The 17850-nt window shown below is 44.1% G+C and overlaps 1 protein-coding gene across 1 annotated transcript; it reads right to left on the bottom strand.

Annotated features, from left to right (window-relative positions):
* Positions 1-326: 326 nt before the first annotated feature.
* Positions 327-17179, bottom strand: LOC128323204 (leukocyte elastase inhibitor-like). Its single transcript, XM_053245926.1, has 5 exons — positions 16955-17179; positions 12093-12270; positions 11127-11269; positions 8308-8481; positions 327-731 (listed from the first exon to the last, which is right to left on the bottom strand). Exons 1-5 carry the CDS (start codon positions 17177-17179, stop codon positions 327-329), a joined length of 1125 nt encoding a protein of 374 aa, XP_053101901.1.
* Between the last annotated feature and the right edge of the window lie 671 nt (positions 17180-17850).

Here is a 17850-nt window from a genome sequence, read left to right as displayed (position 1 = left end):
AGAGAAATTTCTCTCATGTTTTCACTGTAATGATATACCTGTTCAGCAAGCACAAGTACTGGTACCAGTATCCTCTTAAATCTAAATCATGATAAAATGATGACTGCAATTAAGAGAAATATGCTTGATTGGTTCAAAGCAGAGTGATATGCTCAAGTTCAGTTTTAATTATATAGCTAGACATAGTAAATAGCAGTAGGAGACAGCTAATATGACAGATGGTTTCTCACTTCCCCTTCTCACTTTAGTGTCTGCAATACTAAAAAAAGAAATATGAAACACTAAAGAGATAAGGGGATGTTCATATTTTTCAAATGGTCAGTTATTCAAGGTGATGCTATTCTGCCAATGAAGAGGGGGCACTTGGATACATTATGAAGTATAATGAAAATGAATGTCTCATCAGCCTTAAACTCCACAGGAATTTGTACACTCGTTGGGGCTGAGACATTTGTTACACCAGTGGCAGCTGCTGCTTCTGTGCCCTCTTCATTGACTTCCACAAAGGACTTATGGATGACCTCAGACACACTCAGGTCTTTTTCCTCTGATATTCCAGATAAATCAGCTTCACTTTGATCAAAAAGGAGAGTCATTCCCATTGACTCCAAAGTTTCCTTGAGTTCATATTTCTCTTCCAGTTTAAACCTGGGTAGGTACACATTCACTTCCTGGAAATACATCTTTGATGACCACTCTTCTATGTTCTTGTAGGTAAGAAAACTTGCAAGCTTGAATGGGAAAAAATCATAGAGACGTTGTTTAATAGACCTCATTATTTATATTAGACCTCATAGAGACATTTTATTTAGACAGCTCAATGGACCCTCAGGTCAAATTTTGTCATTGTCTCTTTTAGACCTAATTTATACATGATGTGGATCTGCAAGAATAAGTGCTGTCAAGCACTTTTGTTTGCCCCCAACCCTGTGCTGCCAGCAGGGGCGGATTAAGCTTTTTGCCACCCATAGGCAACCAGAGATTTGCTGCCCCAGCAAGGGGTCCCCTTTACAAGTAAAGGGCTTGGGGGTTAGGGGGAAAGTTAAATCTACTTTAAAAACATTTCCAGCCCATTTCGGGCCTCGTATGTGCGTGTGCAGAGGCACCAATTGGGCCGGAAATAGCCCGACCTGTCATTTGGGAGGCAGGCAACAGCAAAGTTGTTAGGGAGGAGGAGGAGGGGCTGCTGACCAAGTCAGAGAGGAGGGTGAAGAATATCTCCTTTAGTGATGCTTGATCCTTCCCCCTCCATTTGGCTGAGCAAGCAAGGAAGGAGAGGGAAAGAGCTGACTATCTGACTAGCAGGAGTAACAAGACACCAACTCAATGGAAAGTGGAGGAGGTGGAGAGCACCTTCTCCTAATTTGGCTTTGATTTATCCTTCTTCCTACCCTAGGAACCAGCCAATCAGCTCTCAGCTATTTGCTTCCTGGTTGTGCTCTGCCCCAGTTGCTTGCCAGGTAAAGTTTAATTCAGCTGGAGTTGGCTTCTAACTTTAAATAAAAACAAAATGTGTGCACTGCAGAGAGAGAGAGGGAAAGTGGGTGTGTGCACACGTGCAGAGGTGAACCTAGGTAATTTTGGAGCCTGCACCTCAAGGCCTTTGGAGGGGCCCCCTCCCCTGCAAATTAAGCATCATCATGGTTGGCTGGGTGACCACATCCCCCAGGACAGACTAAAGAGGATTTGGGGGGGCCCACAAAAGAGGATTTGTGGAGGCCCTGGACTTCAGCCTGGAAGTCCACGGGTAAGAGCGTGTGTGTGTGTGTGTGTGTGTGTGTGTGTGTGTGTGTGTGTGTGGAAAAAAGAGGAATAAATTGGTGGGGGAAGCCAGAGACAGATTTTAGGGTCTTAAATATAATGTGTGAATAGGGCATAGATTTTTATGGAGAGGGCGGGAAGAGAATTTTATAAGCTTGCAGTAGAATAAAATACCCACCTAATCTCACTCTTTGCAAAGAATTGCAGACAGCAAATCTGAGAATTAAGCTTTTCACACACACCCCACTGAAAATTACATGACTCTGTGGCCTGAGCTTATACACTTGCCTCAAAATAAGAATTTGCAAAATCGATCATAGGGAATGGCTTCAAAATCTGCTTCCTCTTCCTGTCCTTGAATTGCTTGCTTTTCTTTAAAAAAAAATTGGGGTAATTTCCTTTTTGAGATTATAACAGTTATTCAAAGGTATACTGCTTTTAAATATGGAGGCTCATCATGACCATGAGCTAGTGAAGACCTCTGTTACTTTGTGAATGTGTCTAATGCTCTTTTAAAATGTTCTAAACTGAATTTGAGGTTTTTAAAAATCAGATCAGTAAAGTTGGAATTAATTTTGAAATATCATATATTAAATACTTCAGAATTTTGGAATTAGCAACATAGAATAGGATTTTTCTCCTTAGAGGTGAAGGAGGAATCAAAATAAATTCACCAAAAATCACTGTTGATTCTAGAGTCTTGAAACTTGCCATACATGTGGGGAAGGGGATCAGGGTCCCCTGTAGTAAAATTGAAAAGATTTGGCCAATCCCCTGATTTTGGGGTGAATTTTTGAATTTTTGGTCAAAATGGCTACAAATAGTCAAACCTGTCTTGTTTCAAGCCAGAACTTTACAAAAACCTCTGAAACTGTAGCCCCCCCCCACCGCCTTGGACCATTATTCCACCAGCATGAGGAGGAATTTGCCCTTTGCCTTCATGAAAAGGGGTAACAGCATGGCCCTTTTTCCAACCCCACCCCTTATATCTCATTAATGGATGAGCATACAGTCCTAAAATCTGGCACACATGTCATTGTCAGGACTCTGTTTAATCCTCCTCCCAAAAAGCTATGGGACACTCCTCTAATGGGGGGGGGGGCTTTTGGGGAAGTCGAGGCTAAACTGGTTTGTTTCAAGCCAGAATTTGAAACAAGTTTTGGATCTGAAGTCCTCCCTTGGACCATCATTTCCCCCATGTGGAGGGAAAAGGACATTCCCTTGATTTTTTAATTAATTTTCATCTTCCCCATTGCAGAAGAACACATTCAGTAAAAGTGAAAGTACTTTTTAATGTTTGTTTTGTTTGGTTAGAAAGAATTTCCCACGCTCCCTTCTAGCCATTAAGGGAATAAAAGGCCTGATGTCCTTTTAATCCCCTTTTAAAAGTTTGCCTGTTCCTGCAATGGAGAAGAAAAAGAAATATAAAATCAAAGGAATGTCATTTTTTCCTCCACAAGGGAGTGAAATAATGGTAGAAGCAGGGGCTTCAGATCCAAAACATTTTGTAAAGTTCCAACTTGAAACAGGCCAGATTTCACCATTTTTAGCCACCCCCACCCCCCAAATGAATTCACCAAAAATCAGAGGGTTCTTTTCTTTGGAAAAGAAAATACTCAAAGTCCTTCCAATGTGGGCTTCATGCATGCCAGATTTCATAACTGCATGCCCATCTATTTCAGAAATAAAAAGGTGGGGCATTCTGCTACTACTTTTGATGAAGACAAAGGGTAGATTCCTTCATATGCTGGTGGAATAATGGTCCAAGGAAGAACTTAAGTTTCAGAAGTTTCTGTAAAGTTTTTTTAGCCATTTTAAGTCATATTAACCAAAATTTCAAGAATTCACTAAAAATCAGGGCCTTGACCAATTCTCTCCAATTCACTACAGTCAACCCTGACCTACTTCCCCATATGTGAGGTAAGCGTGAAAGCTCTAGGGCCAATGGTGATTTTTAGTGATTTTTAAAATTTCCCCTTTGACCACTATGTGGGAAAATCCAAATTTACATCAGAATTTGGATTTGAATTCTGAATCCAATCTGATATCCGACACCACCAGAGTCCATAGAATCCAAATCCAATATTGTCAAATTTGGTTCTGGTTGAACCCAAATTCTCTGAACGCACGCAGTCTACTGGCCAATCTCAAGACCATGAAAGGACAAGAGGAGTATAAGACATTGGAGTTTGGACCAGATCATCAGAGGGCAAGTCCAGAAGATGCATCTTCACCCTCTCGAATGCTGCAGCGTTCCTCGCATCCCAGCTCTGTTCGCCCCATCTTTTCTTTGAACCCCAGTATCTTTAATCCCAGGAGAAACTGTGAACTGACCATTCATTGGTATCTTCTGGTAACTGCATCTTCTGGTAACAAATACTTATCTGCTGTCTCATTTCCCCCCTCCCTCCCCTTCCTCTCCCCTTGCTAGATAGAATATATTTAGAGTACAAGGATTAGCCTTTGCCTGCAAGGCAAACACTTCACCTATTGTAGTTCTTTTAATCAATCTCCACAGTAAAATCATAAAAGACATCCCTTGTCTGATTCCTTGTGTCTCCCCACACACCCACTGGAGAAAGGCCACCAGGAAAGCCTCCTAGGCTGGGAAGGGGAAGCACACTGGAGCACTGGACACACTGGTACAAGGTACACTGGAGCATCGAGCACACTGGTACTCCTCTTTCCTTACTCTACTGACCAAAGGCCAATGAGAGCGTAACCACTTGCATGCCGAAGGTCCCAGGTTTGCTCCCTGACCTCTCCAGGTAGGGCTGGGAGAGACTCCTGCTTTTAACCTTGAAGAGCTGCTCCAATCAATGTAGACACTACTGAGCTAGATGGACCAATGGTCTGACTCGGTATGTGTCCATTTCCTCCATATATGGTGATTAACCACATGAAGTTCAAGCACTGTAGGATGAGAAAACTATCCTTGACTTACAAGTAACATAACCCCCATCAAAGTGGAATGCATGTAGACATGCAGTTATAGCCACTGAGGGTGGGTATGGCTATGGGGCATTCTTGTCAGGGTGGAAGTGGCTATGGGGGCTGCCTCAATCCCTGGAGCAGGAGGGGGTTAGAGAAAAGGTCCACACACACACACCCAAAATTGGCAGCAGCCCTTATGGTGCCAACAAAAACAAAAAGGAGGGTGCCCATCTTCAATTCTTGCACACAGGCCCATTCAGAGCTTGTTACACCACTGCAATATACTATGCATTTGCTACTGTTAGTCATTGGGCTAGAATGAGATATTGGAAGCCTGCTATACTTTGGAAACTATGATAAATATTAAATATGATACATTCACTTATGCTAGAGTGAGATATTTAAAAGGATGGCACATAATTCACTTTTGTAGGTCAATAGTTGACTGTAAAATTAATATTTCAGAAGAGGAGGCTTTCTTTAATTATTTCAATACCAAACTTTTGCAAATGGCTTGCAAAGGATAGAAGCATGAAAGCACTGGATTGATTGCGGTCAAATGTTTACAGCAGCAAATGACCTATGAAATCTGATCAGCTAAATTGCAGGGAGTTCAGTGGAACTGAGGAAGCTTTTATTTAAGCAAAAGTTAAGAATTTCATCCCACCCTGTCATGAGACCAAGTACTACCTACCCTCATATGGTTATTGGCTAAATGACTAAATGGCCATTTCCAGTACCTGCATGAAGAAAGTTTTAATGCTTTAAAGCTTTACTTAACTGGCCACTTCACTTGACTGAACAGAGATATAACTAATGTAAGATAGTTCTCAGGCCTAACTGTCAGTACCGTAATTGTTGGTGGCAAAGTAATGAAAACCTTCTATCCCTCACTGGATGGCCAGTGAGTGTTTGGGAGCTAAATTGGGCCCATGAAGCTACTTCCTGGCCCTTGCTAATGCTCTCAAATGTTTCTTCATAGTTTCACTCAAAACAAATGTTTTGAAGCGGAGTTGTTTTGATGTTATTTCACTCTTTGTGATTTGACATGCAGTGTCTCAGTTCTGTCTGAGCTCATGCGGAAGCTCTACTGCAAGAAGGTGCAGACTTTCTTGTGGGGACACATCACTCATGAGATGGTCAGTTTGTGTAGCAAAATATACTCCTGCCCACTATCTGAATAACAGGGTGGCCCCCAAGTACACAATCCAGCTATCCCTGGTATAGATAATGTTGTTTATCATCTGAATAAATGTGAGGCTTCTTTACAGGCCAGGATAGAGCACATGGCACTTTGGGGCAGTTGCTGGACCCAAATGTCCCAGGGTCCACCAAATCTGTCTCTGGGAGCCCACCCTAGGGCTCCCAGAGACAGATTGGGCCCAGCTAATAACCCGCAGAAAGTCATCTTGGATGAGGCACTGGCTGTGTATTTGCCACTGCTCCGACCCCTCCAGGTGATGATATCACTTTTGCTGCTATGAAGAGCAGGCCAGGGCCTGGGAGAAGGGAGAGGAAGGAATTCATCTTGGTAGGGGCATTGACTGTGGTCACATTCACACGTACACTCTAACCACAGTTAACCCTGACCAGAGTTAAAATTCCTAACCAATTTGTGCCGCAGACATACAGCTAACAGCTGTTAGCCTGACTAGAGTGGAGGGAGAGGGGAGCCCTTCCCTGCCACCCGGCCTCCCAGCCCAATCTCAGTCAGCTCCACCGCTAGACTGTGGGCAGAGTGTCACTGCGTCAGCTGCTCAGCCACATTTGGCTACGATCGCCAACGGGGCTTGCTGAGCACATCAGTGCATTTTCAGAGTGTTCCACCCACCCTTGTCAAGCATATTGAAGCACATTGGAAGCACATTGGAATCCCTTTAAATGCCCTGCAATGCCAGTGCTGCTTCTGCCAGCCATGGCACTGCCGCCACCCCCAAGTGGCCCCACACCCTGAAAGCACCACTCCAAACACTCCAATTCCCAGTGTTTTGGGGGGCCTGGGGGATCCCACTTTCACTGCTGGAGGGGAGGGGAGAACCCAGATTTACTAGAATGGTATATGCAGATGGGGGCGGGCAAAGGATTCTGTGGTATCTGTCCCACCATGACCAGGGAAGATGCCATGAGGGGAGATTCTGGCAGAAAACTCCAGCCAGACCCATCACAAAGCCGCTGCAAGCATCTTGCTGCCCATTAGGCTCATACTCTCATGAGAGGGCCAGTCTACTGGGAATATGACTGGTCCGCGCAGGCGTTATCCCCACCCGTGGACTGCGAGCTCATGAGCTGAACCGCGCATTTAACTACCAGGGAATCCAAGGTTCCCCCAACTACCTTTATTGAAAAATAGGAAAAAAGAAAACCACTACTTCCCTACCCCAAAATCCCCCTGCAACCTTGCAATACCACTGAGGACATCCCCACACCCCATGTGCCATAGCCGGACTGCGCACACGGCTATTGGGTGGGCCAATGAGAAAGTACATTCACTCAAGTTTTAAAAATCCTGGGTCCGGTCCATCTTTGTGCCATGTGCAGATAGGTGGGTGTGGGAAATCACAGGAGAGGGCACTTTCCTCTGCTCCTCTGACCCCGGGGCAGCTAGGTCAACTGCAGGGGCTGCTGGTGATGGCACACCTGTGCAAAGGTGTGAATGGTCAGGCAAGGGGTTGGTTTATGAGGCACCTCAGCCTCCATCCCCAGGAGCAGGAAAGAAGTCTTCAGGACACTCCTGCCCACTGCTTCCCAACATAGCTCTAATTGGAGCACCCATGGCCTGACACTCTCGTGAGTGGGGATAGTCTGCATGGCCTATGGCATCCATCACCATCACAGAGGAAGAATCACTCCAAAACATAGAGCGATTCTGATCCTGCCGGCTCTGCACATGACTAAGCCAGGGTTGTAACTAGGGATGTGCACAGAACCAGCACCTGCCGATTTGAAGGTGGTGGTGGGATAACTTTAAGGATGGGGAGGGTGCTCTTCCCCTTCCCGCCACATTTCCCTTGCTGGCGCTGTCACTTAAAAGGGTCCAGCGGGGCGTACCTCCTTGCTGCCCAATGCCACATTGGACCGGAAGTGGACGGAAGTGGCCAGTGTGTGTGCACACGTCGCTTTTGCATCAGTTTCCTTTTTCCACCATGTTATTGTTATCTACCCACAATGTCCCAGCTTGCATTGTGTGGCACTGCGTGGGGTATTGTGGAGGGGAAGCATGGCTGCTGGGTAGAACTCTGTTCTCCATCACCATCAAAAGGGGAAGGGGGGAAAACTCCCTGTGCCCACACATCACCAAGTTACCCAGGGAACTGGAGGCCTACCCCCACAGAACATTGGCCCACCAGAGAGCACCTTGACAAGGGCCACTTCAAACCTCTGGGCAGATCTGCTTCCTTCTGCTGAGTCAGACTATTGGGCCATCTATCCCAGTAGTGTCTACTCTGACTGGCAGGAGTATCTCACTGAGAGGGCTTTCCCAGCCCTGCTACCAGAAACATTTTAAAATTGGGGCTGAAAAGACTTGAGCCTGGAACACCTGCAAAGCATGTACTTGACTGCTGGACTCTGACCCTGCAAATTAAGAACTTCAGACAGCTTTAAAAAACTTACCTTCTCTTGACTGCTAGAGTTGTCACCCTCATCACTGTCCTTGGGGAGTATGATCATCATACTGAGGACTTCCCCAGCATAGGGAAGCTCAAGCAGTTGCAGAGGTGGTTCTTGTATGGCGGCATATTTAAAACGTCCACTCTGAAACATCATTGGTACATTTTTGCTCACATTCTGTAAGAAAGCAAAGCATATTGAGGAAAAGGGCCAATATTCTGATTTGTATAAGGAATTACGATTCTCTAAGAATGCCAGGCATAGAGCAGAACCTCCTCCATAGACCGAGTCTTCACTCTAAGTCTTGAAATAAATTGTGTACAGTGTACAGTGGCTCTATTATAGCAGAAACTACATTGTACATCTCTTTGGATTTTCTAAGCAGTTTTGCTTCTCATCCCTAAGAAGAAGATTTGAAATGTTGGTCCTTTTATAAAGGTTTCTTTATCAGGCTGACCAAAGGTTGTCAATTGTATTGGTGCCATTATATTTGTGCTGCTTTTATCTGCTATTTTATTAAATTTTGATTTTTGTTTTTTAAAATGCTTGAATTGGACTGTGGATTTGATTGTAAGCTCCCCTGCCAAATATTAACTGAAGAGTTAAATAAATCAGTAAATAGGATTGATTCTCTCATATCCCAACCCTTGCCCAGAACTGCCGGTTCTTGATGGAAGTATCTTACATAGCTGTTCCCATTAAGAGCGAAAGGAGGGCTGTTGGTTTAAGCACTGGAAGGAGACTCCCTGTCCGATTTCAGTTCTTTGCAAACTGGTTCACTGTGAAAAGTCATGATAGCAACAGCAGATGCTCTATTTTTTTTTCTTACAAATCAAACTTTTCTTTCCGAAAGACTTTGCCAAAAATAACCAGCATAGATATGGATGTATCTGGATAATAAATGTCAGCAGTTATTCCCTGCTTAGTTGTTATGGGATCTTGGATTGCTGGCTGACATCCTGACTAATGCAGGGCACGTGCAGCAGTGAAACCACTTCTGCGGCTATTGCATTCCACAGTACAGCAGCGTGGATGCTTGTCCAGGCTGACATCCTGCCTAATGCAGGGCACGTGCAGCAGTGAAACCACTTCTGTGGCTATTGCATTCCACAGTACAGCAGCATGGATGCTTGTCCAGCGGGCACAGTTGTCACCCATCTCTCTTTCCCTCTGAAGGGCTTTGTTCCACCTGAAAATGTCCCTGTGGGCTGCATGACCTCAGGGACATATTTTTGGAAGCAGGCATGTAGCTAGGGAAGAGAGGGTAAATATTTGACTTTCTTCCCAGCTGCCCCTCACACACAGGCCATGCCCACTGCATGTGCTGCTATATGCAGGGGGTGTGGCCAGCACCTGGAAGGGCACCGCATGGCCTTCTGGTGCTCATTTCCCAGCTGACCATGAAGTCTCCTGGGAATAAGACCAGCCTTAGCCTGCAGGGAGGAACAAGCCAGGAGGCTCCCAGGAACTGGGTGGTTTGGGTCCTTTGAACTCATCCGCTCAGTTATAGCGCTGCTCCTGTTCAGACAGCACAGAGCACTTCAGAAGGAAGGGAATGTGGGTAAAATATTGCCTTCCTCTTGTGAATACTTGTACTAGAACACAGCAGCTGAATGCATAGTTCTTTGGCTGCATGTGTGCTACATTAATCAGGATGTTGTCTGCTGTACTTGCACAGAGCACCCCCCAAAAGATGCCTGCAAGCTCTGCCCCTGTGCTGACACACACTCTCTCTCTCTCTCTCTCTCTCTCTCTCTCTCTCTCTCTCTCTCTCTCTTACGCATGCCCATACATACATGGAGAGACAGACAGACAGACAGACAGACCACTTTCCACAGTGCTTTCCCTGTGGAGAGATTCTTCCTGAGTTCAGGAAGCTGTGGCATGGGCTTCACAGTGTGTCAGCTCAGGGGCAGGAGTTGCAGGTACACTTTTGGGGATGCTGTATGTAGGTACAGCACCCCCAGACCCCACATTAACAACTGAACAGGGCCATCTGTCAATATGGCTGGCGGCTGTAGTATGACACTGAAGGAAAAAATTAAGGCATATGTAGAAGATATGTACACAAGGAACAATGCACCCTCTGCCATCTGTCATATCCCCCCTCTTTGTGTGCTTATAATGCTGTTGGAGCTGCTGCTCAGAAGAAATGAAGTAGAGGGATCAGGGCTGCATCGTGAGTGAGGGGGAAGTCAGAGAGGTTTCAAATGCCACAGGGCCATAGGACAGTCAGTTTTAATCTACCAAGTGGAGTCGGTTTCTCCTCCACATGTAGAGATTGCCATTTCTGTTAACTGGCCATGAATTGGAGTTGACCCTACTGTATGCATGCTACCTCCACCTGGTGGTAAGTACAGTATGGAACATGGTGGGTTTCATGATGAGAAGATTCACTAGAGATTCCCCGCAGCTCCCATATGTGGATTGCTGTGTGGTGAAAATATAAGCAGCAAACCACGAGGCACTGTGATGTTCAAAATCACTGTGCAGTTTGAAAGCAAATGTAGAGAAGGAATGGAATCATCTTCTCCTGATGATTCCAAGAGCAGATCAACCATGGCAGAACAGAAGACATGCATGCTTACTAAAGCAAGGACCCTATTCATGCCTTTCTGTTTTGTTTACAAAGCCTTTCAACAACTGCATGATTATATGCATCATATGCATTAAACCTACATAACTGTTGAAACTATAGGAGAAGCAACAAAAATGAACAAGCTGGGAGCTGCCCAGTTATTGAAGCTGAAGAAGAATAGGAGTGATGTACCATTGGAAGAGAAAGACTTCTCTTTCTGTGGAAAATGCTGGACATACTATACCTTATCCACTCTAAAAGGTGCTGCTTTGGTGTCCTCTTTCTTAAATCTGGATGACCACAGTCCTTTAAAGTAGATGGCATTCACTATCACCATAGCAATTGGAGGATCAAGAGAATCCTCGGGGAAAAGGTCCTTGATTTTACCTTTAGTCGGGAAAGTGATACAAAAAACATCATCTCAATGTGAATTGTCTCAATGTGGAGAAGTCAAGCGACAGATGCATAATGAAAAACAGAGCAAGCCTGGAGGATTCTGAAGTGTCTTCCTTGAGCTTCATTTAAATTGAAAAGAAAGTTATATACCCTTTGGTTATTTTTTAAGGGCTGGAGATACTATGCCTGACATTTTTCAATAAGATTTTGAACCAATAAACGGCTCCCCATCCGTTTGTTTGGCTTTTATTAAATAGCTCTGTTCAGGCATTAGAGAAAATGGGGATATTGTACTTGCGTAAAGAACTTGAGTGCATACTCAGAAGCCCTCTGCTGATATGCTCTGAAACGCACACCCACTCCAGTCCCTGCCCTTACAGTTTGCCTGAAGGGACAAACTTTTTACTCATCCTCCCCACATGGACACCCCCGCTCGTTGACATGAGGAGGCTCCCTCCCTGAGGAAAAGACAAATGCAGTAAGTGTGGAGAGCAGAGATCAGCACTGGGGAGGGGAGTCCAAGTACGCCTTTGGGGACACTGTATGCGAGTACAGCATCCACACTTGCTATAATACCTCAAAAGAGCAAATGAGTTGTTCCCTTAGAGACATTTTAGAATTCTCCTGCTTAGCCCTTAATTGGATCCTGTGTTGTATGATTATATGTGTGTACACGTACGCACACACGTACGTATATGTGCACATACATAGATGATTATGTAGTGTGAAGAAATTCCAGCCACTGTTGATCAGTGTTTGTCATTGTAAAAATGAATTAGACTTTAAAAACTCAACCCTGTGCATGTATCCTTACCCTGTGTTTGACTTGCAACCCAGGAATTAATATTCTCTCTGGTTTGTGCCTTTTCAAAATCAACGCTTTCCAACCCAGCATGGTACAGCTCCTTCGTGCATCGTAAGTATTTCTGTAGGTTGTGAACACAGATGTTACTTCTCATATAGTACTGAGAGGTTCTGACTTTTCTAAGATGCTGGAAATGGAGAAATATCTTATATTTTTGTCAGGGCAACTCCAGGATTCAGGGGGCCCTCAGCAAACAGCCTTCCATGGGCCACCACTCCCACCAGCCCCACCTGAGTGTCTCTGCCACTACCACATGAAGATTATGGGCGTGCTCATTGGTATTCATTTCTGTACTTTTTCTTCTTCTTTTTTCTTTCATTTTTGTTCTTTGCAAAAAAAAAATACAAAAAACCAAAACCAAATTGCTAACAACCGGTAGAATTAATCTCAGAGACAAACTTTATTGTTCCAGATGGGGTGTCTCTTCCTCCCCAACTGCCACTACAGAGCTAACTAAGGACCATATTGCTCTGAGGGGAGAATCAAATACTGAGGTTGTTCATCACATGATTGTCCTGGTTTGTGCAGGGGCAGTACAGATTATCATCACTGGTGTGGTGGTGGAACCCAGAGCTCCAATCCAAGGAGGAGAACTTACGCTGGGTCCTCCTGGGACCCAGGGTGCAATGCATGAGCAGCAGAATGGCTGCCCTCAGTATTCGAGCTGCTCTGCGTGGCCAGTGGCCACTCATTCCCTCTGGCTGAGCAAAAAGGATGTTTAGTAGCGTAGGATTAGTCACCTTAAGTAGCACAGAGGGGAAATGCTTGACTAACAAGCAGAAGGTTGCCAGTTTGAATCTTCGCTGGTAACACCTATATCGGGCAGCAGCGATATAGGAAGATGCTGAAAGGCATAATCTCATATTGAGCGGGAGGAGGCAATGGTAAACCCCTCCTGTATTCTACCAAAAGAAAATCACATGGCTCTGTGGGCGCCAGGAGTCAAAATCATCTTGACGGCACACTTTACTTTAGTGTAGGAATATATCACTCTGCCTGGCTGCCTTCTCCTTAGTTTAAAACAACAACACCAAGACATATACTTTCAATGCATTATGCCAAGATTTTAAAGACACAGTATTCCAGTGAAAGACATAATTTCACCCTGGACTCTTCCAGATTTATACCATCTCCAGTTCACATTTCAGCAGGAGATTTTACAGGACATCTGCATGACCTTGAAATATGTTGTGTACTGTCTTAGTGCTATCCGCTGACAATCCCTGAAAAACCCATGTCTTTTCTAGTCTGTTTAAACTTGTGTGTTTCTCAAGTTAGAATAGAAGTTGTATTGAAAAGACATGGTCCATTCACAGACTGTCAGTAGATGGCGCTGAGAAGATATGTGATACATTTAAACGTCATGCAGATGCCTGTCAAAACTTCTATAGAAATCTGAACTGAAGGTGGAATAAAATAAATACCACCTGGAAGAGTCACCTGTGAGGTGATTAAAACAAAACATTTCTTTTCTCTTCTTCATCTGTACCCTCCCTCACAGGACAAATATGTAGCCTGTAGAGATGTAGATGGTAACACTTGCAGGAGAGATGTGTAGACTGCTGGCATTTGCAGGGGAGAATCAGCGGACAGGAGGAGTAGCTGATCACTTCCCTTCCCACTGTTTCTTCCCTGTAAATACCCCTCTCAGTCAATTTCCCCCAGCCTGCTTGATTTGTATTTGCAAGAGGGATTAAGCACCTTTGCCTGTTGATCCTTCCCACCCCTACATTCCTGTTCTCTTGGCAAATATGGGCATGGGAACAGACATGCCCCTTGATAAAAATCCTCATTTTGTATGACAAATGTCACTGCTGATATGCTAATTATTTATTCCAACCACATACTAAATATTGCCAATGTAGGATTTGTCCTTCAGACTACACCCAAATCCAACTCTATTTGGAAATCAAAGAATAGGCAATAAGAGAAGAAAAGCACTTGCTGAATGATATCTTTCTTCAACATACCTGCACAATGGGAAAACATATGGCTCCATATATTTTATTAGCAATGCTTAGCTCATATTTGTTGGAGGGTTTGTTGAGTTGTGATAATAAAGCCTGGAACTAGGAATGAATACCTCCAGGCCGATCACATTGAGAGTCTGCAGCCGTCTGGAAACAAGGAGGAAATCTGGTTAGCAGGAGGAGAACTGGCTTTGTCTTTGAGGTCAGGAAAGCCAGGACAATTAGGATGATATAAATCCAATTCTCTATGGATAGGTAAATATGCCCTCACCAATCAACTGAACTTTGCTGTCTTCATGTTTATTTGTATACAGGTACACCTTTACACCTCAAGTGGTGCAGCAGGGAAATGCTTGACTAACAAGCAGATGGTTGCCTGTTCAAATCCCCGCTGGTACTATATTGGGCAGCAGCAATATAGGAAGATGCTGAAAGGTATCATCTCATACTGCCCAGGAGGAGGCAATGGTAAACCCCTCCTGTATTCTACCAAAGAAATCCACAGAGTTCTGTGTGTGCCAGGAGTCGAAATCGACTTGATGGCACACCTTACTTTTACTTTGCACCTCAAAACAGAAGCCTGTACAATTTTCCCCCCTATGATGACACCTTAGTTCAAACACAATTTGGTGTTTATAATGTGGTGCCCTTAACAAAATCAGGTGTTTAAAAACTTGTTTGAACCAAGATGGAAGCTGGTTAGAACCAAGATGGGAGTTGATTGGTTGGGTAAGGTGATTGAGTGATTGATACTTGTTGTGTGGGGTCGTTACTCAGAAAGCGATATTGATCTGCCTGTTCTAGATGGGGTCACACTTCCTCAGAAGGAACAAGTACGCAGTCTGGGAGTGCTTCTGGATTTACACCTCTCTCTGGTTTCTCAGATTGAGACAGTGGCCAGAAGCGCTTTTTATCAGCTCTGGCTGATATGCCAACTGCATCCGTTTCTTGAGATTCATGACCTCAGGACAGCAGTACATTTGCTGGTAACCTCCAGTCTTGATTACTGCAATGCGCTCTATGTGGGGCTGCCTTTGTACATAGTCTGGAAACTACAATTAGTACAGAACGTGGCAGCCAGGTTGGTCTCCGGGTCATCTTGAAGAGACCATTTTACTCGTATATTACAGGAGTTACACTGGCTGCCAAGAGGTTTCTGGGCAAAAGACAAAGTGCTGATTATAACCTATAAAGCCCTAAACAGCTTAGGAACACAGTATTTAAGAGACTGTCTTCTTCTGCACAACCCCCATCATCCACTGCGTTTGTCAAGGGAGGTCCGTCTGTGGCTACCTTCAAGTCGTTTGGTGGCCACTCAGGGACGGGCCTTCTCAGTTGTCGCTCCGAGACTTTGGAATGTGCTTCCTGTTGACATAAGACTCTCCCCATCTGTAGCGGTTTTTAAAAGATCTTTGAAGACTCATCTTTTAAACCAGACCTTTTAACTTTTGTAATTTAAATATTGTAAACTGATTTTCTTTTAAGCAGCTTTTGGAGTTTTAATTGATTTTAATGTTTTATTTATTGTATTGTTGTTTTATAGTTGTGAACCGCCCCGAGACTGTGGTTTGAGGCAGTATATAAATGTATTAAACAAACAAACAAACAAACAAACACAGGTGCCCACCAATCAGTGCTCTGTATAATCATCTTGGTAATCAAGAACACGTCTTTGCATGCCTTTGCTCTCTGGATAGGGTGTGGAAGGACAGCAATGGTAATAATGTCATGTGTGTTATGCAATCCTTAAATGGGACTGTAGCCATCACCTTTTTCTCTGACAGAGGGACCTCCAAATAAGTTGGTTCACTATCATGGTTCTGCTTCACATTAAGAGGAACTGTTACCAGTTCGTTTACATTGCATGGTTTCTGGGATCTTGTTGCAGAGGAGTCTCCAGATCCTGAAGTTCCAGTACGCCTGGCTCTCCCTGAAGTGAAGTACCTGCAAAATAAGCAGAACAGTATTTCTTAGTATCATGATAACTTTCACACTGGATTTGAGTTGTGGTTTATGGTTTCAGCCTAAATCCCTGCAAGCAAAGGATTTATGGGAAGCAGGCACATTTAATGATCCATTTTCCTGATATCCATGTCAATAGATCAACTTATTAGATGCATTTCTCTCTTGGGATATAGAACACTGGTCATTCGGGGGATTTGTTAAGAAAAGGAAAAAATGTTAACTCCCTGCTAACTGGGCAAAGAGGCACCTTTTAACATGGTGATTCTCTTTATTTAGTAGGGGGAGAGTAACTGGCCCTATCCACCCCCAGTACAGTACCTCCAGTGACTGTTGCTGGGGTCTATCTTGTGTTTCTTTTTAGATTATGAGCCCTTTGGGGACAGGGATCCTCCTTATTTATTTATTATTTCTTTGTGTAAACCGCCCTGAGCCATTTTTGGAAGGGCGGTATAGAAATCGAATGAATGAATAAATAAATAAATAAAATAAAGAGTTCAGCACAGCTAGTTTCCATGAGAGCTAGAAGAGTGAGCTACACAGATTTAAAATTACAGTTGCCGGTCCATTTTTGTGGTCCTGTTTGGGTAGAACCCAGCAGAGATTTCAGGTGGAACCTACTAGGCTTCCTTGAGGGTCCCCAATGACAAAGACCAATGCTGGTCAGGAGGCTACTCATGTGCCAGTGTCACACAGAGTCACACAGCACAGAAACACGATCCATTAGCCTGGGTTTGGGGTGCACTTGTGCCCTAAACCTGGATAACAGCTGGGGCACCTAACAGGGATTGCCGCTGTGTTGCCGCCAGGAGCCATGTGGCTCCCGGCCATTCACACATGCTGGCAAAATCGGACTGGGCTTTCCTAGCCCAGTTTTGCCTGCACATGTGAATTGGCCCTGTGATTAAAAACTTCAGAGCAGTAGAGGAAATGTACCTTCTCCATTTGGGCTTCAGTGTCGCCTCTGGCACCATACGCAACCATGGCCAGAGCTGCAGAGATACTAAACGGAGACAAGAAGATGTTCTTCTGAGCACCATCCTTGCTTATTTCCTTGAAAAGGTCCCAGCCAAATTCAGAGATGGCAGTGCAGACAGAGCTCATCCTGAAACTGATGATGTCCAAACACCTCTAAGCAAGCTGCTCTTAAGGTTTTGAATGGTGGCACAGGTAGACTGCAGAACTCTTCTCAGCCTGTCTCAGCATCACCATTCCTAATTTGAAGGCTACAGTGTCACAATAACTTATGACAAGTATTTCCTGAATGGAGTGGAAAACATGGGCATGGTTAATTTAAACTTGGTAGCAATTTTCTAAAGATGCACCCCAGCTTTGTGCAATAGAGGAATACCTATCATTTATTTATTTATTTATTTATTCATTCATTCATTCAATTTATTCAATTGCTATACCGCCCTTCCAAAAATAGCTCAGGAAGGTTTACACAGAGAAATGAAAAACAAATAAGATGGAACTCTTGCTCATGATCTATTGCCTTAATGCTGTCATTCAAGTGATTTGCAGAGCTTTCAATATTACATAGGAGTAACCACCATAATTGTGCCATGACACTATTATATCTCCTTTAAGGAACCAAGTACCATTATTATTATTATTATTATTATTCATTCTGACTTAATACTATTGGGCTTATGATGATTATTTTTTTAAGCTAGCTTTATAGTAGTACAGAGAATGCAAGTCAGCAGCTACCTGGTGAAACACAGATACAATGCTCAGGGAGCTATTTCTTCAGGTCAACAGAGATGTTATTG

Source organism: Hemicordylus capensis, chromosome 4 (assembly GCF_027244095.1).
Source record: "Hemicordylus capensis ecotype Gifberg chromosome 4, rHemCap1.1.pri, whole genome shotgun sequence".
Taxonomy (NCBI): Eukaryota; Metazoa; Chordata; class Lepidosauria; order Squamata; family Cordylidae; genus Hemicordylus; species Hemicordylus capensis.
This window is presented reverse-complemented; position numbering and strand designations above follow the sequence as displayed.

What these genes read in the sequence shown, in the direction of transcription:
- LOC128323204 (XM_053245926.1), bottom strand. Translation starts at nt 17,179, where the DNA reads ATGAGCTCTGTCTGCACTGCCATCTCTGAATTTGGCTGGGACCTTTTC. An exon ending in GGGCCAATTCACATGTGCAG is followed by an intron (nt 12,271 to 16,954) that starts GCAAAACTGGGC and finishes CTCCATTTCCAG; the next exon opens with CATCTTAGAAAAGTCAGAAC. An exon ending in CACCTTTTAGAGTGGATAAG is followed by an intron (nt 8,482 to 11,126) that starts GTATAGTATGTC and finishes GCTTTCTTACAG; the next exon opens with AATGTGAGCAAAAATGTACC.